This window comes from Zootoca vivipara, chromosome 5 (genome assembly GCF_965207765.1).
Source record: "Zootoca vivipara chromosome 5, rZooViv2.hap1.1, whole genome shotgun sequence".
Taxonomy (NCBI): Eukaryota; Metazoa; Chordata; class Lepidosauria; order Squamata; family Lacertidae; genus Zootoca; species Zootoca vivipara.
The window spans coordinates 54,386,430-54,411,145 of NC_142588.1; the positions used below are offsets into that span (position 1 = coordinate 54,386,430).

Consider the following 24,716-nt stretch of genomic DNA (forward strand, 5'->3'; position numbering starts at 1 on the left):
AATGGAATTGGGTTCGTCTGAAGAAGAGATTGTTAAGAGGTGAAAAGAGAGCCTCTTTAGATAGTTGAAGGGCTCTCTTACGTAGATTATGGTACTCCGTCCACTCCCAAATTGATCCAGTGGGTGAAATCTGAACTAACAGGTACAAATTGCAAGAAAGACTATTTTGACCAAAGACTAGGAAAAATTTCTGATGGTTTGAGCTGTTCAACAGTGGAATAGGCTGTCTTGGAAGTTGTTGGACTCTCCTTTCGTTGGAGGCTTTTAAGCAGAGGCTGGATTGCCATCTATTGGGGATGCTGTAGTCATTTTGTTCCTTCATCCGCAAGTTGTTGGCCTAGATGACCGAGTTCTGTTCCAATTTGTATGGGAGGAATTCAGTGTAGTGCTAAAGAGATGATTCCATCAGTGGAATCTTTTTAGCTTTCCAGACAGAACAATCTTCCTCTCCTGGCATGCTGTTCTGGAGGTTCCCCCAGCCCAATTTAGGGATGGAGGTGGAGTGAAGAGCAAAAGGGCCTGTGGTGCTAGAAGACCTAGTGCTGGCTTGCACTAGTGGAACTCAGTTGAATCCAGCCTATGATTCTACAACCAACTGTGTTCCATGTGACTCACTCCCTGGTAAGTGTGCTTAGGATTGCAGTTTTACTTTGAGGCAAGACTCTAAAGGGCCACATCCTTAAATGCATAAAGTTGTGGTCTCTATGCAACTGAGGTTTGGATGATAGTTTATAATTATACAACAAGATGCTCTTCAAAGTTTTGCTTTTCCCTTTCCCCGTGAAGCTTCACACACAAGGGATGCAACTCTTACCTCAGTGGAATTTACTAATAATATTTTAAAATGTCTTGGCATAGAAGAGTCATGCTGAAAGGAACCAAAATAATTACTAATTTGATAAGCTAAGCCTGGCAGGGTAATTTTGTCAGACAAGGAAAAGCCCTGTCATGGTTTATCTATCCCATGACAGAGAGAATGCAAAAGAATACAAGGTCAAGTTGTAGTGATACAGGAGTTTGGATGGGTAGTCTGAACTCCAAATTAATTTTGGCAGTACCCTTTGATTAGGAAATTGAGCAGTGCAGTGACAAAATAAATTTCAGATGACAATTGCTGTTTAGTTCAGGCACTTGGGAAAATTTGTGGGGGAATGGGCATTCTTTGCTGGTAGAGATATGAGTGAACATCACTAAATTCATTTTGCACATAGTTGGAGTTCAAGAAAAACTGTATTTAATTGGTAACTGTATTTAATGTCTTGCATACCATTGTAGTGACTGAGAGAAGTTTTCCTTGGAATTCAAACATGGTTGAAATAGAAATGACATTGATATATATGCTAGCCTGTTATAGTGAAAGTACAGTGTGAATTATAAAAGCCAACAGCCATGTGACACCTTAAAAGACTAACAGTTTTGTTTGCTAGACTATAAGATGCTACATAGCTTTTGTTTTTTTGCTGCAACAGTAACTTCAATGACTTTCTGGAAATTCTGAAATTGGAACTACATGAATTGGATCCATGTAGGATCCTTTGCTTAGAAAATAAAATAGAGTGAAAAGTACTCCTGCATGGAAGATGTAGATTGTGTTCTTTCAAGGAGTGCAAGAAGTCTGCAAATAGTGTGTTGCACAAGAAGAAGCTGACAGAAAAAATACTTCAGAACAAACTAATGAGGCTCTTAAAATAATATTTAGTGGCACAATAAATCAGTGATTTTATCACATAATGACCCAAGTCCATCCCCCAAATGCTGGTGCTGTTAAAAACAAAAAGGTACATATTTCCACTTAGGTTGGGAGTGTTGGCCCTAGCAGCTTTTGTGGAGATGGTGTTCCTAGAAATTAATTTAATAACAAAAGAGGAATTTATATCAATCCCTTTGTTCGCATTACTGGGCATATGGGATGAGCCCAAGTGAAGATCTTTTGGACAAAAAGTTGATTCTGTATTTTTTTGTTAGCCCCCAGGATTGTTATCACAAGAAGGTTTAATCAGGATTTATGTTATAGTCAAATCTGTTCCATAGCTTTTGCTGAAAAATTAACTCAAAATTAAGATATGCTAGTGGACAAACAAAAAAAGATTCATTTTCAAATGTGCGGCAAGAATTGATTTTATGTACATTAATAATGCTAACAATGTTCAAACAGCTCCTGTGAAATATGCTAGTATACTGAATTCTTAGTAACTTCTCAGCTTTAAGTGACAGTATTGTAAGACCTGGAGCGCATTATCCTGATATTTATATATCAAACAAATCTTTTCAGAAAAGTTACTATCCCACAACACCAAGGATAATAATTATTTTCCCCAGGGATTGTGAGTTGTGAGTGAAACAACCCAATTTGCATTTTTTGGGTGTGAATGTTTTAATGTTAATGTAATTGTAGTGCATTGTCTCTTCTTCTTCTTCTTCTTCTTCTTCTTCTTCTTCTTCTTCTTCTTCTTCTTCTTCTTCTTCTTCTTCTTCTTCTTCTTCTTCTTCTTCTTCTTCTGTATTCTTTTATGTTGCTGAAGTATATGTTCCTGCTTAAATAAATAAAAAGATTTTAAAAGAAATCGTTGTTTTGTGAAAATTATGTATTCATTCTCTCACATGTTGCAGAAGACAACAAGAGGCCTGTTGGGTGTTCATTCTGCCACATGATATTAATTGTGTCAGAGGAAGTGGGGTGCCATGCCTCATCAGTTGCATTCCCGTTGTCCTCTGTGAGTTGGTGGGCAACCGTCTCTCACTGGCAGGGTTCTAACATTTGCAGGGAGCCTACAACATCAGAGCAGACTCCCAGCTGCAAACAGCCATCTTCCAGTTTAACAGGTAATATGATGGAGGGAGTTGGAGCATCTTCACTTTGTTGCAAGTGGTCGATAGCCAGGTACAAAGTGCACCTGGTGCCTGGCGAATTTCACACATTGGTATTTAATTATACATATTCACATATATATGTTAATTGTGTGTATTAAATAATATCAACTATATTGCAAACACTGTACGATATTCAAATTTAATTCAGTGTGTGGCCCTTGGGTTCTGTGTTGATGTACTCTTGCGGCCCACTTGGTCTGAGAGGTTGGACCGCCCTGTTCTAGAGTTTGATTCCTCTTTGGGTCTCGGGTGTGGGTAACGCATGGCCCTCCAGATGTTGCTGAACTACAGCTCCCATAATCTCTGGCAATTGGCCATGCTTGCTGGGGCTGATGGAAGTTGTAGCTTGTCAACATCTGGAGGGCACAATGTCTTCCTCAGCACCATTCAGACCAGGTGAAACACTGATTAATTATCTTTCTTCCCTGATGATCAACTCTGTCCACACCGTGGCTTGCATTATTTCGTCTGGATTTTTTTTTGGGGGGGGTGTTACTCTGTAGTTGACATAGGTGCAAGCAGGAGATATTGTCAATCACTATTTCGGTGATAAACAATGTGGTCCTTGTTTGTGGAGCTGTCAGTGCAGTAGTGAGTTTTTGAAGCACACAGCTTGACCAGGAGTTCTAAGAAGTGCCTATTGAGCTTTCTTAGCACTGAGGCAGTAAATGAAGGTGTCCTGTTGGGTCGCTCCTCTAATTTACACACATTGTGTTTCTGTTGAAACACCTGAGGCCTTTTGTTTGAGTTTGTGAATAAGCTTCTTTCAGACCCCACTAGCAATTTAAAGCCTGTCCTTTCTTTGGGTGGAAGGCAAGAACAGGAATGATGTTTTCCATTCATAGGTTGGTCTTTTAAAAGATAATAAATGTTGCCTCCTTTGAAGAAATAGAAAAAAAGCCATACCTCTTGAAGTAAATATGAATTTTGTTACGTATATGACAAAAATTATGAATCACTGCATCAAACCTAAGTATATGAATTAGTTGATGGAAGAAACAGTGTTACCCAATAATGTATATGCTACATATATGTGTATTTACCTTGAACTTTCAGGATTCTTGTGTAATTATTTCCATGTAGTGATACTGATTTCCTTCACATAAATTTTGGGTATCTTGCAGGGTGAGCAGAATTCAGTTTCCTTTAAGGGCCGTGCCACATTTTGTATGTTCATGTAAAAACATTTGTATACACCCATCGTATGTATTATATAGATAAATGTGCAATGAAGCTGGATAGGCCACAGCTCCCCATCTTATGTATATATGGTGGCGGCAAACATATGTTGTATGTGGCATGCATCTAAGGACAGAGCCATGAAGAATATTTGAACAAGTGCATATTCTGAAGCTTTAGCATGGAAAGAAACTAAAACGGCATTGGTTCTCCCCCTGCATTTGGGACACAAGGCACAGTCCGTTCACCCACCTATTCTTATAGAGCACAGTGTGTTATAAGCAGAGAGTATGTGTACCAAAGTGAGGAGCTTGCAAAGCAGGTAACTCCAGCTGACTCAAAAAAGTTGTGTTACTTTAGGTTGACTCTTAAAATGCAAGAGAGGAAAACTGCCTCCATTCTCAAGAAAAAGGTGTTTGCAGAGTGAAAAAGATTGGAGAGGGTGGATAAATATGCTGGTGGTATGGAGTAAAGGATTGGGAATTCCCTATGGCATATTATTACTGAGTGTCAGCTATTTTACATTTTTTGTACCGAGAATGAGAGGACAGGTCCCTACCCCAAGGGGCGTACAGTATCAAAATTGACACAAGGGAGGCAACAGATGAAGAATAAGGAAATGGAGGGATTACACACACACACTTTGGATTTGTTTCAGTAGGGTATTGGCAACAAAGAATCTTGTAGCACCTTAAAGGCTAACAGATTTATTACCGCATACGCTTTTGTAGACCAGAGGACACATGATCAAATGTATTATGTGTTCTCTGGCTTGCCTGTGGGTGTACAGAGGAAAATTGTAAGCTGTGGGGGTCAAATGGCAATGAATTTCAGGGAAAAAAAGCACTGTGACAAGTCTGTTAAGTAGGGTATTAAGACTAAAGAATTGTCTCAAAAGCTTCACAGAAGAGGTGAGTTTAAAGGATGGATCTGAAGGAAGAAATTGGGGGGGTGGTGGGGAATCCTCATGTAAGTGTTCTGGGGGCAGTTCCCAGTACTAGGGGCAGGAAGGAGAAAAGGAGTTGTTTCAGAAAGCAAGACTGTTGTTGTAACTTGAAGAGTCTAGGGTTTAGATGGATACAGAAGGATAAAAGCACACAGAGAAATGCGAGGCAAAGCCACAGTGAATTTTGAAGGTAAGAATAAGAAGCTTGAGCAAAAAGCAGGCAGAAGTTTTTGAGGATTTAAGGCATGGTGTGAATAATTTTTGCAGTAGATATTGGTAGATTAAGGTGACCAGAGAGGAGGAGTTTTCACCAGTCAAGGCAAGAGATGACCAGTGTGGAGCAGCATTTTTGCTATGAGGACAAAGAGAGGAGGCCATACTTTGTAAAGGAAGAAGCCACATGATTCTGACTGAATCTTTGGGATCATCAGGCTCTCTAGTATTTCTGCTCACATTTTCTGTGGAGTATTGATATTACTGGTGACTCGGTGCCAATTCTCAAATTGAAGTTTAAACCACAGAACTTTTAAAATATTGATAGCTGACAGGCCTTGTGACCTAGAGTGGATTGTGAAATACATCGTTGGTGGGTAGTTCATACTTCCCTCATCACCAAGAAATTTGAGAAATTTATTTGTGATAACTGCATGCTGGAAATTACCCTCTTTTTTGAGTGGACAGGCTTGGTCTTCCAGTTTGACCTAATTTTTAAACAAGGTTCAAAGTAAGGCTACAAGCTTTATAGCATGTATTTTTTCTCTCTGATAATTGAGGCTTACTCCCAGGTAAATGTACACAGAATTGCAGCCTAAGTAGATTATTTGATATTAATGATTAAAATTTGGCCTACTTGATTGAGACAAAGAAAATATAGGGCCTGGTATCATGTAAGCCGCACAGATTAGGCTCCAATAGTACTTGTCTAAAATAGTGATTTATCTATTAACTCAGTTTTTCACAGTGCTGCAGATGATGGGCCTTGAATTTGTTTATTTTTCTGAACCCATTTTTGATGTAGGTACAATTTCCAAACAAATTATGTTTGTTTGGAAGCTTAACTTAAATGTGTGGTGTCTACTTGCTGTAAGTTAGGGTTGAAGAATCTGTGGCTTTCAAGGTCCTGTTGGGGTTCCAACTCCTCTCATACTTGATCACTGGCCATGCGGACTGGGGCCGATGGGAGTTGGAATCTAACAATATTTGGAGGTCAGCAGGTTCTCCTGGCCTATTCTAAGGCATTTTCAGATAGCAGTTGACACCTTTTAAATGACCTGTAACCATTAGGCTGGCAAGGTTGGTGGAGTGGGAGGAAGACTTCCAGAGCAGAAGACAGGTGTACACCTGGGATAGACCAGAGACAGCTGTGAACCTGTTTGTTTCCCACTCCCTTTGATACCTTTTAAAAAAATATAAAAATACAGCTCAGATTAAGATTCATAGGCAAAATCTCAAGTCATTAATCTCTCATGGCCCTATCTTTCCACATATGGCTCAGCATACGATCAGCTTGGCCAATAAGTGTTATAGGGTTCTCATATTAAAGTCCCTTCGGGGCTAAAATGGTCATTTCCGAAGTTTTACTTTTCACTTAACTAGTACAGTTTATTGAAAACTAGATGTAACTTTAAAAATAGACACACACCCTTCTGGTGGTCTTGCACATCTTTTAGTTTGCATAGAAAGATGAAGATCCTTCTTGCTAAAAAATATCTAAGCAAGGCCAGCTGAACCATATGGCTGCTGCAGGTTCCTTGCAATCTCCTTACTAATTCATTCTATTCCCCCCCCCTTTCCCTTTGTATGCAGTGTGATGTTTCCACCCTTCATTCTGCTTACATGGCAGAATTATTCACCCCATGCTGAATAGTGACTCTGCATGGGAAAAGAAAGCAGGTGAACTGGAGCCCTTATGCTTAGAGCAGGGCAGAAAATATTAATCGATTAATTGGTGTAATGAATGGATATATCTGTAAATGTTAGAAAAGGATGCAGCGTGTTGAGGGCAGATGACAGCTGCGTGAATCTCTTTATATAGGCAATATCTTTGAGGCGCTTTTCCAAAGAGTAAATTATCTGTGACATTTGGTTAACAGGAACTATTATCTTCATTAAATACCATTTAAAATATTAACTAAGTTGACATATTGCGCTAGTACACACAAAATGCTGCCCATCCCTTGGCTGTGGTTAAGGAAGCTGGATCAGGCTATGGAATATACCATATTTATCCTTCTATAAGTCGCCCCCATGTATAAGACACCCCCTATTTTGGGGGACTCCAATTTAAGAAAATGGGGGAAGATCTATCTTTGTATAAGATGCCCCCAAATTCTGGACTTTATTTTTTAGAGGGGAAAACCTAGTCTTATACACAGAAAAATATGGTATTTGCTCCCTTTCTTACATTTGTAGAACCATAGAGTTGGAGCAGCCTTTGCAGACTAACTAGTAATCTCATCCTTCCTCTGCTGCCTGTCTCCAGTAATATAAAAAAATTCCTTCAGTAGCACCTTAAAGACCAACTAACTTAGTTGGTCTTTAAGGTGCTACTGAAGGAATTTTTTTATTTTGCTTCGACTCAGACCAACACGGCTACCTACCTGTAACTGTCTCCAGTAATGTCTTCACAAACCTTAACTTTTTTCAGTGCTGCTGAATTTAAACCCTGGTTTGGAGCAAACCTTAGTGTTAGCTATAGTTAACGTACTGTATTTACTCGAGTCTAATGCTCCATTGAATCTAATGCGCACCTCAATTTTCAGAACCTTGAAACCAAAAAAGTATTTGCTGACTAATGTAAATGTGCCATCAAATCTAATGCACACCTTAATTCTTGCAACGTAATTTGGCCAAAAAAAGGTGTGCATTAGATTTGAGTAAATACGGTAGTTGTAGACATGATGGTGACCAGCTGTGATTAAGACCTGGATGGGAAGAGAAGGACAAATTTGTACAATTGAGAGCAAGTAGTACACCATGGCTAAGGGACTGGCATGATAAATGCCTACATTAGCTAAAGTAAAACTTGTTTTAATCAGTTAGTTAAATGCTTAAAAATCCACTAAAAGCATTGAGTTGACTACCTTACATTAGGACATTCTTGTGACCAATGGTATAACATGTCTTCAAGATACAGTACTTAATTGAGCTGATGTGATCTTAAGCATGACATGTGTGTTGTGTTTCCTATGCCTTCCCACCCTCCCTTCCAGCTTTTCTCTAAAGGGAATATTCAGGTTGGTAATGTGTGGATATGTGGAAGCTACTCCAATCTCTTACAGTCAGCTATAACTCTTCTGAAAACATCAGCCCCAGAAGTTCCTGTAATCTGTGCCATCCTGTTTCATACAGTCCCATCTCATAGTTGTCCTTTCTCTGCAGTGCTCTATGCCCCGGTCTCTGTGGCTGGGTTGCTCCAACCTGGCGGACAGCATGCCCTCGCTGCGATGCCTCTATAACCCAGGGACTGGCGCACTCACAGCTTTCCAGGTACTCTCTCTCTCTCTCTCTCTGGGTGTGTCTCCTGCCTGTGCTTTTGCTTGCTGTCATTAACTCTTCCGTTGTTAGTAGTAGTAGTAGTAATAGTAATAGTGGTAGTATTTGCTTCATAGTTGTGTTTCCTTTATGTTGTCCAGACTAATAAATGCCATCCACATCTTGTATAGAACCACAGTTGACCCCTAATGCAACAATGTCACATACAATTAGAATTGGAAACTTTTTGCTCAGTTCTACGTAGTAAGAATGCTTGGACCAAAATGCAAGATTGGTTATTACTGCTCACTTTGATCTGGATGTACTACAGTTGATGCCTTAATTTTACTATACATTTAGGGGGTGGTGGGGGTGGTGGTATGTAGTTGATTATTAAATATGGATAGGAATACACTGACAGTTGGTGCCTTGTATTTAAGCCAGTTGAGCCTCTGGCCTATTGCTGCTGTCATGTACACATACTAGCTGCATGAAAAAGTGGTGATGCCATAGAAGAAAGTAGGGCTTGGGGGTGGGGAATAGAAGCAGAACAGCAAACTTTGATCTTTTAATTTTTGCTTCTTCCCACCTACATTAAGTACTTCTGGGGGGGTGATGGCTTTTCTGTTTCTTGGAACTGAGGGTCAAGGGCTTCTTTCTTTCTTTCTTTCTTTCTTTCTTTCTTTCTTTCTTTCTTTCTTTCTTTCTTTCTTTGAAAAAAAGATTCAGGCTTTGATTTACCCAGACTAGTTCTATAGGTGGTCAAGTTGTTCTGCTGTTCAGGAAATGTGTGTGGCTTGTTCTTTTGGACATTATCATATGCATTAGAGGATGAGAGCAACTATGTCATTTAAAATAAGAAGAATCCATGGGAATTGTCTTTGATTCCAACCATCAATTCCAATCCACGACACCAAAACAAAACAAAAAAATCCTTTACAGCAGGTTTCTTGCTGACATATTTTCAAAGAATTTACATCCTGCTTTCCTATCTAGCAATACTTTAAACAGATCATTAAAATACAGTTTCAGATCAGCAAATACAAATGCCAAAGGGGCAACGGTTTCATTGTTGGTCAAAAGGAAAGCAGAGATGGGAGTTAAGCAGCCTTCTCTCAGGGGGATATTTCTTCATCCTCATCACAACTGAAAAGATCCTGCTGAGTCATGGGGACCTACTGTACATATAAAACCTGTGCTGAAATCTTTCAGAATTTATAGGAGTGTTGGCAATTGTCCTTGAAGTAGGGTTACAGACTCCCAATTCATGGCTTTTAGGGGGTCAGTATTCATGGTTACAGAGAGATGGACACCCAGATCATGCAAAGAGCCCTCAGAGGCAGATGTGTTACTCAGAAGAAAAAATGGTTTATTATCATTCTCATAGACAAGAACAGAGAATTTCTAGGCTGACCACATATATGTCCTGTTTATTGGGCTTTGACACTACTAGGAATTCTATAATACTCCCCACAGCATTAACACTGGACCAGTTTTGACTAAGCTCATATTTTTAATTCATCTCAAACTTTTTCAGTTACACCAGACTTGGCATTTAATTAGTATTACAAAATGATATTAATCCTGGTCCACACTTCATAATCCCAGCTCACGCCTTTGAAAACACCGAATTAGAGGTATGTGTGAAATACCATGGTGACTATTTAAGGATCGGTGTAAGGAGACTATCCTGGAAGCTGATCTTAGCCAGTTGTGAGGACCTAAGTGACTATATGTAGGCTCACAAGAAAAATAGGCATGGTTTGTTGCTTCAGAACAATAAATATTCTGTAGAAATAGCAGGGCAGAGTACCAGCACCTGGGGGAACCTTATGGAATAGCTGCTCCAGCATGCTCCTAAGGCTCATGAATCATCGTGACAGTCAGCTGGATGAGTCCGTAGGTTTGTGGCCAAGAACTTGTGATTTGACTTAATTTTAAATCTGGCTTCTTGCCTTGAGTGATGTGAAAATAGTGCTGACGCATCTTAGATCATTCTGCAGCAGCTCTCCTAGTTGAGCCAATACTTGGCATTGATGGACTCTGAATGCACCCTCTCAGTAATCCGGACATCTGGCAAAGCTGTAGGGAATAGGAAGAAGAGGGTGTATCCTTTTTCATTTTCAGAAATGGAGGACAAGTTTAAATTTCCTCAGTACATTTCTTCCTTGATATGTACAGTTTGAAAGAATTCAGGTTATACTTTCCCCAAACTAGAATTCAGAGGTAAGGGATTTGGTAGCATGTGAGTATATTGCTTGTCTGCTAAAGCTAATAACAATTTTTTCCTGTTGGGTTGCTTGTTTTTCCTGCCAAAACTATATGTGTGTTTTAATTTCCAGAGATGGCTGTGACAAGCTAGATGTATATGCATTATTTGCAATAGCAGTATATTCTGGTTAAAAGGGGAAATCTGCTTATATGTAGCACGCAATATGAAATTACTGTCCAGTTTGGAAGGTCAGAGAGATTCTAAACTGTAGCAAAAACAACAGAGCTAGAAACACAGCTGTCAGATGACTTTGCTTGAGCTCCACCTGTTGCTTCAAATCCCCAAAGGGGAAGTGAAATCCACAGAGTTTCTGCTATACCGAGAAGCTAGGCTGAAGACTTTCCTCATTGCAAAGGTTGATTACAGTCTATGATTTCAGAATTATTGCCCTATCTTGTTGACTACTCTGAGAACAGGATGCTTGGCCAGTTGGGCCATTGTTCTGATCTGGCAGGGCTCTTGAGCTTTGAACAGGCTTTTAGGTGAGGAAGGTTTCATCCTGCCATCTGATAGTGGATACTATGAAAGTGGCAAAGCAGAATTATAAGGGAACAGCACTAAATTATATTTCAAATGTAGCTGTTTTCTTCTGAATTTGTAGAATATTCATTTGGCTATTGTACTTTCTCTTGTGCATATTTATATTAAACAAATCTCTGTTGACATAACAGACTTAACAGGCATATGGTTGTTTGTTTATTTTATTCCATAAAATTTATATACCACCTGATTGTAAAAAAAGCCCCATATTCTGCTGTGTATATTTCTAAGGCTCCAATAGTAGTGAAGCATCTTTTGAAGAAATTCTTTAGTGACCTGTTGTGATAAACAGAATGCTTTCTGCCCATAATTGGAAGCAAGATGACTCCATAGTCAGAAGATCCATTGACCTAGGAGAAACACAGTGGATTGAAATCCATAGAGTATTTCCAACTCTGGTTCTGCTCCATTGGTTCTAGTAAAGTACCTGCAGGATATTTACAGTGAGATTATAAAACCAAATCTTAATTTTGAGGGTTGGCAGCTAAAGCTCATGGCTTCAGCCCCCAAGCTGGTGGCTAGCTTGTCCCCCATTTATGAATGTACTTAGGTGGCTCCCAACTGTTTACAAGACAGCAGAGGTGAGATCTTTGATTGACAAGTTAGAAATGCATTCGATCATTCCCTCTGCCAGTCTCTGGTTCATGCTGTTAAAAATGTCAGCCTCTCCAAGTTTGAATGGCAGCCTGAGGGCCTCCAAAGCTTTTTGTTTTCTGAGATGGAAACACAAATTGGATATGTGCCTGAGCGCTCCATCCTGGGCTGTAATTTCATCTTTTAGCTAAGAACCACAAGGTACATGAACAAAGCACCCTGTAAACAATAATACTGGAGAAAAAAATAAACAAGGTCGTGTTTCTGGTACGTTGATCCACTGGTGTCCTGACCTCTATCACGTTGAACATCTCCTCTCTGATTGCTGCTCCCTCTGGCATTTCAATGAGAGGGAGAGGCTGACATAGGGGATTTACCAAGATTTAAAGTTGCAGTGGTGGTGTTCATTCCTTGTATTGGCTATGAAATATTGAACTGCCATAGTGTGTGACACTCAGTTTTAAGCAATGGTCTTAGTTTGAAAGGGACACTCTTCAGGCTGGGAGATTCTCTTTTTTCTCCCCCCCCCCCACAAACCCCTCTCCCTCCTTGACACAACTGAAAGTAGTAACTGTGAAGGACAGAAATGAAACGAAATCAGCAGTTTGATATTTGTACCTAAACACATCCATGGTGGCTAAAGATTAGCTGTACAGGTACAGGAGTTTATAGAGCAAAATGAATGAATACATTGCCCGAGGGAATGTATAGTTGAGATGCGTGTGCTGTGCTATTTAAAGAATAATAAAGGGGGGGGAGGTTTATACCCTTTACTTTTACCCTCTCTGAAATTCACTAGGCAGACATGACACATGTGAAAGGTACACTGCAAGCAAGTGCTTTTCTAGCACTTCTAGTGGGGTGGGTGGGATTCCTTCCTTCCTTCCTTCCTTCCTTCCTTCCTTCCTTCCTTCCTTCCTTCCTTCCTTCCTTCCTTCCTTCCTTTTCAGTTCTCATTCTTGCCAAGCTAGGACAAGTGCAGGAAACCCTGCAGTATCTGTTGGCATAACTTGTTATATGTTGCAAGAAAATCACCTACTATAGCATCTGTTAGTGTCAAAAACTCAAGATGCAAAAATCGTACAGTAGCTACTGATCTATGTTGCTACTTCCCTGACCTTGACTACTTTCTGTATACTGGCTCACAACCAAGAATTCCACATTATATGTTGTTCCATAGTGAGGGAATCTTCTGTAATGTTCAGTTTTGCCAAGGTAGTGTATTCCAAGATAGATAAGCTGCTATTTGGAAGAAGGAGGGGGACGTAATTGTTTCTGGATTGTGTGATGTTGAAAAACACAGACATGACCATTGACTATGCTGGCTGGGGCTGATGGGAGTTTTAGTCCAAAAGATCAGGAGCTTATCAAAGTGACCAGCCATGCACTATATTATCAAAGTTGTAAGCTATGCCTTTTCTAAAAAGTAAAATTTTGCTCACAGTTTTTTTACCTCTGCCCCACCCTCCAACTAGCATGTTCCAGATCACTTTCCACATGTTTATCTCTTCAACACTAGTGTGGTATTCAACACATCCTCAGAGAAGACCAATAGAAGTTAATGAACATGCTAAGTTTGGGTCAATGTGTCTGTGCTGAGTAGGACCTGGTTGAATTCAACTCTAATGTTACAAATTTTGCATTAAATGTAATGGTAAAAATGGGACCTGTTCTTAGGGAAATCCTCCACACCCACACAAGCACAGGCACAAATTACAAAGAGCCAATAATATACAGATGGCTTCTCCAATAGAATAACCCCAGTTTCAACCCTTCATGAATTGCCAGCCTTGTATAATATGCATTGTTCTTCCTGAGATGCTGAATTCAAAGGGCTTGCTAGTAGGGGACCTTGACCATTTTTAAAAGGAAACCTCCTGTGTCCACAAGAGTGGATTTTCCTTCTTTCCTTGTTAGAAGTCAGAAAGCTATTCTGACAAATGACATATGTAGTGCCAACCGGATGGGGTACAGGTACTCTTAAAGCTAGCTCCGAGTTCCCGAGGATTGGTGAACATCTGCTTAGAGGTATTGCAGAGCCCCACAATGCACTAATTGAATTACTCTTTTTCTGGAGTTGCAGACTGTGCTAATTGAATTAGAACCAGCTATTTTGTGTGTGTGTGTGTGTGTGTGTGTGTGTGTGTGTGAGAGAGAGAGAGAGAGAGAGAGAGAGAGAGAGAGAGAGAGAGAGAGAGAGAGAGAGAGAGAGAGAGAGAAATGAGCAAAAGCAAAGCTGTGCAGGAAATGAATGGAGGGAGAGGCATGTGGAGAGATCATGCGTACTGTGCTGCTACCTAATGGTCATTTGTGGTACTGTGCAACTGCTAGAAAGAGAGCGTACCTTGTCCTTTTAACATGAGGAAGGAGTAGCAGAATTGATGATCCAATGATTCCAGCACAAGTTTTTTGAACTTCACATTTCACTAATGAGAGTGGGCTTTAGTGATTACACCAGTTTTTTGTTTTAAAAAACCCTTGCCTTTAAAATGTAGCTGCACTGCATGTACTTCCTTAGATTGTAGACTACCCTATTCTTGCAAATATTTATCGCCTTAAATGCTCTCAGTTCTTTATGTTTCATAGCGGAAAATGGATTTGGCATGTGCTACATGGAAAACTCCTGTTAAATGCATAAATAGGTGTACCCTGTTCTCCTGCCAGTAAAGCCAGTGCCAGGACATTCTGTTAACGTGTTTGCTAAAGACATTGCTTATAATTGGAAGCGTATCTTTTCCTTAAATCTTTGATGAAACGACAACTGATTAAAAAATTTAAATTTACCACAAATTGAAAGTTTTGATCAAGCTTAATTGTCCTTCCTTTAAAGTCATGGTTGGTTACAGATTTAGTGTTCCATATAGAACTGACATCATGCCTCATTCCAAACTAGTACAGATAAATGTGGGTAAACTGTAGCTTTCTTCTTGCAGATGAGATCTAGGTGTCAGTGAACCCCTTCACAGTATACTTTCCCGAGCCTTTCAGCTTACCGTATAAATATAGTCACACTTGTCTTATTAATGGACTGTGTCTTCAAAGCTGTTGGTTTTGATGCAAAAATAGCTTAATATATTTGTGGATTTACTTAAGATAATTGAGTAATTGCAGTGTGAAATGGGAAATTCTGCTCATTCCCACAATGCTATTTCTTGGATTAATGGTTCTTGCAAAATAATCTTTCAATGGATCTAATAGAGGCTTTGCAATGGTAAAGCTTCATTTCTACAAGTTTTACATTTTACATTATAATTATGGAAAGGGACCCAGGTGGCGCTGTGGGTTAAACCACTGAGCCTAGGGCTTGCTGATCAGAAGGTCAGCGGTTCGAATCCCTGCGACGGGGTGAGCTCCCGTTGCTCGGTCCCAGCTCCTGCCAACCTAGCAGTTCGAAAACACGTCAAAATGCAAGTAGATAAATAGGAACCACTACAGCGGGAAGGTAAACGGTGTTTCCGTGTGCTGCTCTGGTTCGCCAGCAGCGGCTTTGACATGCTGGCCACATGACCTGGAAGCTATACGCCGGCTCCCTCGGCCAATAATGCGAGATGAGCGCGCAACCCAAGAGTCGGTCACAACTGGACCTAATGGTCAGGGGTCCCTTTACCTTTACCTAAGTATAAAGCATTGTAAATCTACAACCTTTCTGTGTTTACCACAAGGTTGGTAAATGAAAATCTGAAGTTGCAGTTCCAAACTTTTGTGAATTGAGCTTTGCTGATATATTCATTCAAGTAGAACTTTAATGGATGATTCATTTTGTGGGATGATCTAGAATCAGAATTACTCAGACTTTCGATGGTTTCCTTTTCAAACCAGCCCTAAACATTTAAAAAACAGGAAATTCAGCTGAGTTCAGTGGTACTTTTTTCTTATAAAGTATGCCTAAGGCTGTAAATACTGCAAGCCTTGTTCTTTCAGAGGTCGTACCACTGCAGACTGCAAGTGTGGGCTTCACATGACTGAATCATGCCAACTTTATACAGTCTTCTATCCCCCGTCCATTCACACAGGACACAAGCATGTCAGGGAAAAGGTCAGGCTAAAACCCTTCTCCTAACATCTAATTTGCTACCGTATGTGGAGTCAATTTTAGTATGGTACGTACGGTCTAGGCAGAAGCTTACCAATTTAGTGAGAACTAGGCCCTGTACACACTTGCTTGGGTGTAGATTCTTAGGCACTAGCCACAGTTTTAAATGTATGGGATTTCTTTCCCAAATTTGCTTTAAATAAATTTCTGTTGGATTAATTTTCAACATTCAAACGTTACTTTAGGTTTATACGTCTCTCCCTCCCTTCAAATGGTGCATCAACAAACACAGTTTCCAGGTTTCTATTTGCATAGGGTTTTGTGGAAGAGAAATCTCTGAAAAACCTGTGTGTCACTAAGTTGAAATGTTAATTTACCAATCCTAAATACGGTAAATAGCATGAAGCAGTTTTTTAAAGGAGGGTATCTGAAATGTATATTTATAGTGCTATCCTTCAAGAATACAATCTTAATTTTGTGGAACCTACAGGTAAAACATGAGTTGTAAAGTTGAAGCACCTTATTACTCCATCATTTAGCAGAATAGTATTTGGCATGGGTATCATTCATTTTCAGTGAAACATTATTTTTTAAGGAAGCCTCACTGCCTCCTGCCGAAATGAGTATTTTCTACAGAAAGTCCAAGGCCCCTTAATGCCTGTAGGGGAGAGTTAAGTTGTAAGTGGTAAAGAATCCATTTCATACACTGCAAAAGGCTTTTTAAAATAATCTATTTCTGAACCTAAATTGTCCTGGGACCAGTTCTTGATATGAAAATTCATAGAAACCTGTTTTTTTTCCCTGAGTGTGGTAACTCCTTGCCTTAGTGCTGTAGCGTTAGAATTCACATTGGCCAGGTTGTTCTGTAAATTAAACACTGACAGCTCCCCTCAGGGGAACAGCCAATGTATTTATGATGATGTGCTGATTACACAAAATACACTGCAAGCAGAAAACAGCTGCAGAGAACAAACCTCTTAAAAGAATACAATTACAAATAGCACCCTTAGTATTTCTGGTGGCGAGGGTAAAATACAGCATGTTAATGTAAGTTGTTGTGTGGGGTTTTTTTTAAAGTTGGCTTTGCAAGAGATTGGAGATCTGAAACAGCAGGGGGACGGAGACCTTAAATGTATAATTGGATTTGCATGTAATTCCAAGGCAGCTTGCATGTGTACCCTGTTCTCTATATGAGGAAGCACAAGCTCATGTTTGTGTGTTGCCATTGTCACACCTTTTCCTCTAGGTTCCCAGCTAGTCCTAGATGAAACTCAGTCATGTATTGGGTCTAATGGCAAAAGTGCAGCTAGTGGTTGCTTTGTACAATGGAGTACAGTATAATTAGTTGCTCTGGCAAGAGTAATTTGGAGGATGGAAGACCAGGGTATCTTTTAAGATCACGTTGAATAGTACAGTGGCTAAGTAAATTTTGATCTGCCTGTGGGCTGCTCTGTATAGGAACTACAGTTGAAAATGCAAGGTGCTAGGTAAGATGGAAACCATTGTTAGCCTTAGATATCTTGCCTACTGATAACATACCTAAATAAAGTTTCATAAAATTCCAGGGTGTTTTTTTTTTTACATAATAATTCTCAATCCGTTAGGCATCATAGCTCTATTATAAATTGCAGCTACTTCAATTTACATAATAATTTCCTTTGTATAGGATAATTTCCAGTCTCTCTTATTCCATATTAAATACATTGATCTAATTTACATTCACAATTGTTCTAAATACTTCATTCTTAAATTTCATCATGGTAATTAAGCATTTATAACTGAGTGACTCAAAATTCAAAACAACAATTAAAGAGTATTCCAGATTCTTGTAACCAATGCCTCTATTGGAGCTGGGGCTTCCATTCCTGATGTATGGTCATCTAGGCTGCTGTTAATAGATGGGTTGTCATCTCAATATCATCTTGTGGTGTGGCATCTAAACAATATACCTAAAGGTGTGGTGGGACTGCACCACTCACCTGACCTCCATCCCGTTGAGTTGTTGCAGCCTATGAGGACAGAAAGGATGAGGCGTGTGACAAGTGCATGATGGTGCAAACACAACAGTGGAACCAGTCCTGCTGGCGTGTTTGCAGTATACTGACCTTGCTGCTGCTGCACGCCTCCCTTTTTCCATTCCGGTATGCTGCAGTGACTCAGCAAGAAGGAGTTGAACGGCGCGGCCCCGCAAATGATGCCATCTACTGCTGCCTGAAGGGTCTTTGGTCATTTGCATCCAGTGATAGCTCTTATTTCCATCAAGACTGAGTTCCAATGTTCCAGTTTTGGGCATGTCCAAACAACAGCAACAGCAACAACAATGGAGTGGTGTTTGACAGCACCAGCACGTAAGAACAGCTTTCTGAATCATGCCAGTGGCCCATGTAGTCCATCATCCTGCTCTCACAGTATCCAACCAGATGCTTACCACCACATATTTCATACATTAGAATAAATTATGTTTAGTCTTGTGGACATTGAGTGCCTTCTGAATAACTGCTTAGCTTTTGGAATGAAAAAACGAACTGATAGCCAAAATGTACATGAAGTAATTTTATTATGTATACAGACCAGCCTGGGCCTTAAGATCTGTGGGGGGGACTCTACTGGTGGTGTCACCAATGGCCAGTTCCCAAGAGTGGCAGTGACCTGTAGCAGGGCTCTCTGCCTGGTGGCTCCCTACTCCCTCCCCAGTGAAATGTGATTGTACATTAATAATATACACAGATGAGAAGCAGAAAAATGGCACCTGTTCTAGAATTTGCTGTTTGCAGGAGTCCTTCACATTGTTTCGTGGTAGGACCTGTCTTGGGTGGAGCGTTGATTTGAATAGTCTTAGCATTCAAAGCACTACAGCAATTTATATAGTGAGCAGTAGCCTACATTAAATTGCACCATGATAAGTGTGCTCGTATTTCTGAATAGGATGGAGGCAACTGTGTGTCTATCTGTCTATGTCCTCAACCACACTCCTTTCATTTTTATCAGTTCAGTGACAACATTGCACATATAATTTGTTACAAGGTTAGCAAGTAAACAGTGTCAGACGATCTTGTACCCAGTATCAGCCATTTCAAAAGGCACCTTAAGCACCTTCTTTTCTTAGATTTATACTGTCTGCCTTCCACCATGGTGCCCAGACCTCCTTTGCAAGGTGGGGGTCTCATGTGCCTTCAGACATACCTAACCAAGACATTTAGAAGGTTATCCTTTATTGTGGCAGCTTTTTGTAAGCTACAGCCTTCTTTCAATGCAGGAAGTTTCCTGTCTACTGTGCTCATCTGATGACATTGATTGGAGTCTACAAAGGCTCATGTTGCACTTCATCAGATACACTCTGTGGCCAGGAAACTTCCTGCATTTGAAGCAGGCTATGGCCTACAAATGCTTATGCCACACCAAATTTGTTTATTTTTTCAGTCCTGCACAATTTTGTCATTTTGGCTGCAGCTGGCTAATTTAACTTCTTTCCCGCACATTTGTTTCTGCACATGGCAATTCAAGGTGATCAGCTGATGCATCCCTATAGAAATGAATTGCACTTGCATCTGTTCAGTGCTTTTCAGCGTTGGATTCCAAGTGGGAAGATGGGGACTTACTGAGATTATAGATTTCTTAAATTTAATCTGGACTGATTAAATTGATTTACAACAGCAAAATGTGCACCAATGCTTCATCAACAGAGGAAGCTTACTATTCCTAAGAGTTTTAAATTCAGAAATGGTAGAATAAGAAAAAAGAGACGAAGAAGCCTGAAAAGAATGAGGCTGACTCAGCCAAGGTTATCACATTGAAGCTTCATTTGGGTGTTGGGTGATCTGCTAGATATCCTCTTGCTGAAGTGTGAGTCTTCAATGAATTATTTAGCTTAAAATATAGCTTTCAGAATCAAGATGTAAAATTTCTGGTAACGTTGAAGCTATTAACATTTTGGGAATGGGTGGGATTGAAGTACAGTGGAACCTCGGTTTACGAACACCTCGGTTTACGAATTTTCGGTTTACGAACCATCATAAACCGGAAGTGTAAACCGAGGTTTCCGAGGCCTGGGCCGCAGCTGCGGAGGTGCTCCGATGCCTTCGCGAGCACGGAGCGATGCAAGCGCGCCCAGAGGGTGCCAGCTGCTTTCCCCTCCTGCTCCCGACGCCGCTCCCCGACCCCCGAATCACCTCCGCCACCACCGAGCCCACCCGCCCACCTGCCCGCCCTGCTTGGAGTTGATCCGGCGTGCCTGGCTGCCGCCTCCTTCGCCGACCCTGGCGCTCGCCTCCTACATGCCCGCCTTGCTCAGTCCCCCGGCGGCAAGGGAAGAAGAAAAAAAGAGCGCGTAGGGCCTTTACTTTTAACTGCCGGGCTTATTTATTGGGGGGGGTTGTTCATACCTCGGGCCCCGCAGAAGCTTAAAGCGGCGCACACGAAGCTTTTGCCAACTCCTGGCCTGAAGCAGCTTCCGCCGGCAGAGGCTGTGGCCTTCGAAGGAAGCACTTTCTTCTTCAGGGCGCTGCGGTTCGTTTAAAAGTGCTGCCGGGAACTGCACCTCCGCGAGGGGATAAAGCGCAGAGCCTGGGATTCTTTCGAGGGAGAAACGAAACGGCAGAGGCTGTAGGAATCCGGCTCAATTGGATCCCCTCAGGGAAACCTCCATGTGCTTTATCCCCTCGCGGAGGTGCAGTTACCGGGAGCACGTTTAAACGAACTGCTGGGGCAGCTGCTGCAGTGGGCAAGAGGCAGCCTGCTGCCGGGCTGCTGCCGGTCAGGGAAAGTCATGTCTGGGGCTGAGGTCTTCCCGGCAAGGCCAGGATCTCGCGCCGCTCTCACCCGCTGGGGCGGCTGCTGCTGCTGTGCTGAGGTGGCGGCGCGGCTTGACGCCTGGCGGGCCCAGGGCTCTCCCGGCAGCAGCAGCATGGCGAAGAGCAAGGGGATCGGGGCTGGCAGGAGCCGCATCCTGGCGCACAGCTCGGCGGTGGCAGCAGCAGCCCGGCCAGGACTCAGGCTGATCGGGCGCACAGCTCGGCGGTGGCAGCAGCAGCCCGGCCAGGACTCAGGCTGATCGGGCGCGCCGTGGCCGGCGGGGCGGCTCTTTAAGCAGCTTGAGGCGGGCTGGGCAGCTGCTGCTGCTGCTGGGGGCAAGAGGCCGCCTGCTGCCGGGCTGCTGCCAGTCAGGGAAAGTCATGTCCGGGCAGGGCCAGGATCTCGCGCCGCTCTCACCCGCTGGGGCGGCTGCTGCTGCTGTGCTAAGGTGGCGGCGCGGCTTGACGCCTGGCGGGCCCAGGGCTCTCCCGCCAGCAGCAGCATGGCGAAGAGCAAGGGGATCGGGGCTGGCAGGAGCCGCATCCTGGCGCACAGCTCGGCGGTGGCAGCAGCAGCCCGGCCAGGATGCAGGCTGATCGGGCGCGCTGTGGCCGGCGGGGCGGCTCGTTAAGCGGCTTGAGGCAGGCTGGGCAGCCGCTCGCTTCCTCCAGCCCTGCCCTCCGCCAAGCGACGGTGAGGGGCCCTGAGCGCCTGCAGAGTGCCTCCCCTCTGCCAGGAGTGTAAAAGACAGTAAAATTTGTGTTGCTTTAGGGGGTGTTTTTCATCGCCTGGAACGGATTAATCCACTTCCCATTACTTTCAATGGGAAAGTTTGCTTCGGTTTATGAACACTTCGGTTTACGAACAGACTTCCGGAACCAATTGTGTTCATAAACCGAGGTACCACTGTATATCTAACACAGTAATAACGTATGTTGCAAATAAGAACGTGAAATGAGTTATGCATAATTTAGGTAGCACATGATATCTTTCATTTCTTTTAAATTATACTGATTCTTTAAGGTTTTTCTTTTTAAGAAACTCGAACAATAACTACAAATATACCTAGTGTTAGAGAAGGAATTCTGCACTCCTCAGGTACCTAAGTGCATTATCTAACCATTTAGAAAATAAGATGGAAAATAAAATAGAAAGTGAAAGTCATCTATATTGTTATAAACAGAAAGGAAGGTCTATACAGTATGTGTTTATTTGTAGAAATAGACTGAAGACCTCAATATGGCCTTGCCCAAATGAAAGAAACATCTGGCCATGGAGAAGTTCTGAAAAGGAGTTAACATACCACATTAAATGAATATTTTGTCGTACAATGTTGCTATAGCAATCACACTAAGTTTTTAAACAAAAAGTGCCATCACTTAGTAATGGTCATACTAATTGCAGACAAAACTAGTCATCTTGAACCTGTGTGTGTGTGTGTGTGTGTGTGTGTGTGTGTGTGTGTGTGTGTGTGTTTGAAGATTATCTCTCCTCTGATTGGAATTTGTACATTGAAAGACACACAGTTTCTGGTTTATTTATTTTTTGCTTTCTCCAGATTTTCTAAATTTAATCCCCCTCAACCCCTCCTTGGCCTTCAGAAAAATGGTGGTGTGAATAGAACCTCTTTTCCTGCTTTTTTCCTGGACTGCAGTACAGTGACTATATAGCTCTCATTTTTGCCTTGCTCTTGCCCCCAGCTACTTTATGATGTCACTTTGTTGCTAAAATCTGATCAACTTTAAAGCTCAGGTTTCCCCCGCTCCCAAATTGCAGTATTAGGCATGTGAATTTTTGATTCAGAATCCCAATGACCATAAGGTACATATGAGTGCTGTAAGATACTTAAGTGCTTGTTTGGGCACAAGAAATTCTGTATCTTTCATTATTGAACCAGCATCTATTAAATGTATTCCAGGATTAGTTTTCTATTTGAATGTGCAGGAAAAGATGTCTAAATTCCATGACATGCATTTTTGTAAAGCTTCAGCTGAGATAACCACACAGAACGTGTTCTGATCAGAAATGCTTCTGTCACCCTAAAATAAACAAAGCATAATCAGTTTTCTCCTCTGTGTGCCTCAAGTGAGTTGTAATGAACTCATATTGGTCTCTTGGCTTTCCAAAACGGTTTTGAGCCTTCCGAGTTTGTCTTGCTCTGACGTTTATCCCATGTGGCAAAGCAGAGTCTTGCATAATCACTCCACTTTAATCAATAGAATAATTGATAAACCAGCTAAGATTTAAACTGATTATCTCCCCAGTGGAACTCCCCTGGGGGCCTGGGCCTCTCTAAATTTTTGACGTCTGTTGTGTACCTTATGTATGAAGTGTGGTTTGAATTATCTGTTTTTATTTGCTTAATGATGGGAGGGTGTTAAAGTCAAATGTTTAATTAACCCAGCAATGGGCTGCGCTGTCTCTTACACACGCACCCAGCTGATTGAGATCTCTCTTGGAGAATACTGAATAGGAAGGATAATGTGGCACTCAGACGGAAGATTGCTTTTTCAATCCATTTGCTGGGTCACTGCTTTGAATGTCTTATTGGATGAAAGGCATTCAGCCCAAGGGAGGGGGGGGGAGCCCTGCATTTAAGTACATTTTGTTTCTCCTGGTCCCCTCCCCACCCAGAAGTTAACTAAAACAGATATGTTGTAGGTTTAATAGGCCATTCATGTCCAAGCAAGGGAGTGTGAATAGTGGCTTTTAATACACCCTGGCTTAAAGCTGTACAGTTTTCTTTAAAAACCAAAAATCTGACTGGCCTTTAGGTGCAAGAGCTGTTCCGTGCAAATATTCCATGTTGCTTTAGTTTGATGGAACCAAAGGGAAACTAACATCCCTGTCTCAGTCATTGAGGAAATGTTTATTCCTTTGGAAACCATTCTTTTGATAGATAGATTGCTTTCCAAAGTTAGATTTTGTTAATTGAAACCCTTGTTTTTAAGGATTTGATCTTACTGATGTGCAGGGGTACACCATAGTAAAATAGTGATGGATAAACAGCACAATAGAGGAATGATGCATCATAAGTTGGCAACATGATTTGATTCACATGGAATTTTTTTCCATGCTGGGTGAAGTATGTTTGATTCCCCCCACAACTTTTGCTTTGGAATCATCCATGTGCTGTATCCTGAAAACAGAGTACAGTATGTTAGAACAGGAACATATGTGTTTTGTGGTTTCTTTTTTATTATTATTTATTTTACTGAGTTTTTGTGCAAATGCAAACCAGACTCGACATAGCAAACAAATCTACAAAAAACAAAGAAACAAAGCAAAGTTTCTGTGGTTGCTTTGTATATGTGCCTGTAAGCAAAAACCTGTGTCTTTTGCCGTGGTGATCTGCCACATCCCCCTAGCACAATGCATTAGTAGTCTGCTGTCTTTGTAGCTGGGTGTGGGGGTCAGCTGCTCCCTTAACCTGGGCAAGCAGCCTCTCTCAATCACTGGGCAATGAGCAAGGTGAAACAGTAGTTCTGTTCTCTAATGATATGTAGTAGCTTCCCCCTCAGTCTGTCCCCCATTCTTAATAGCAGGTCTCTCGGTTAATCTTAAATTACTGTGGGATCTTTCACCCTCTTATAAAACTTCTTAGGTGGCTCTCCTGTGTTAGGTCATCACACACACACATCAGAATGGGATAGAGTTGCATACAGTAGGGAATGGACTACCGGTACTTATTTCAAAGAGCAGGACTGATTTCTAGACTGCAAGCTTTGAAGGAGTGATAATTACACACTTAAGTGATGGCCAGTAACTTTGGTGCAGAAAGCAGGTAGTATGCTTCATTAGGAAGAGGGATGGATGAGAAGGGTGGGAGGAGAGGAATTGGACCACCCCACATTGTTTGACCACCACAAGTTGAGAAACTGGGAACAACAGCTGAAAGATATGGAGTGCTTCATATTTTTGCATAGAGGGTAGCTTCTGGTGTGGGTCAAGTGTTCAGATAATAATGAAAGGAGCTTATGGGTCAGCAAGAAGCTAGAATGGAAGGAATGGTCTGT

At 41.6% G+C, this 24,716-nt stretch overlaps 1 protein-coding gene across 15 annotated transcripts in view; it reads left to right on the plus strand.

The window, feature by feature from the left end:
- The window catches only part of BTRC (beta-transducin repeat containing E3 ubiquitin protein ligase), a 128,308-nt gene that overhangs the window by 28,103 nt on the left and 75,489 nt on the right, over nt 1-24,716 (plus strand). For 8 of the 15 annotated variants that reach the window (XM_088669653.1, XM_035133684.3, XM_035133687.3 and 5 more), the window contains one exon: nt 8,378-8,485. The exons of 6 other annotated variants lie outside the window; for them this stretch is intronic. In XM_088669653.1, coding sequence (XP_088525779.1) covers nt 8,384-8,485 — 102 coding nt within the window. In that variant the 5' untranslated portion in view covers nt 8,378-8,383. Of the gene's footprint in view, nt 1-8,377; nt 8,486-17,731; nt 17,837-24,716 lie in introns of all 15 variants that reach the window. One more of the 15 variants, XM_088669659.1, reaches the window with a different exon arrangement.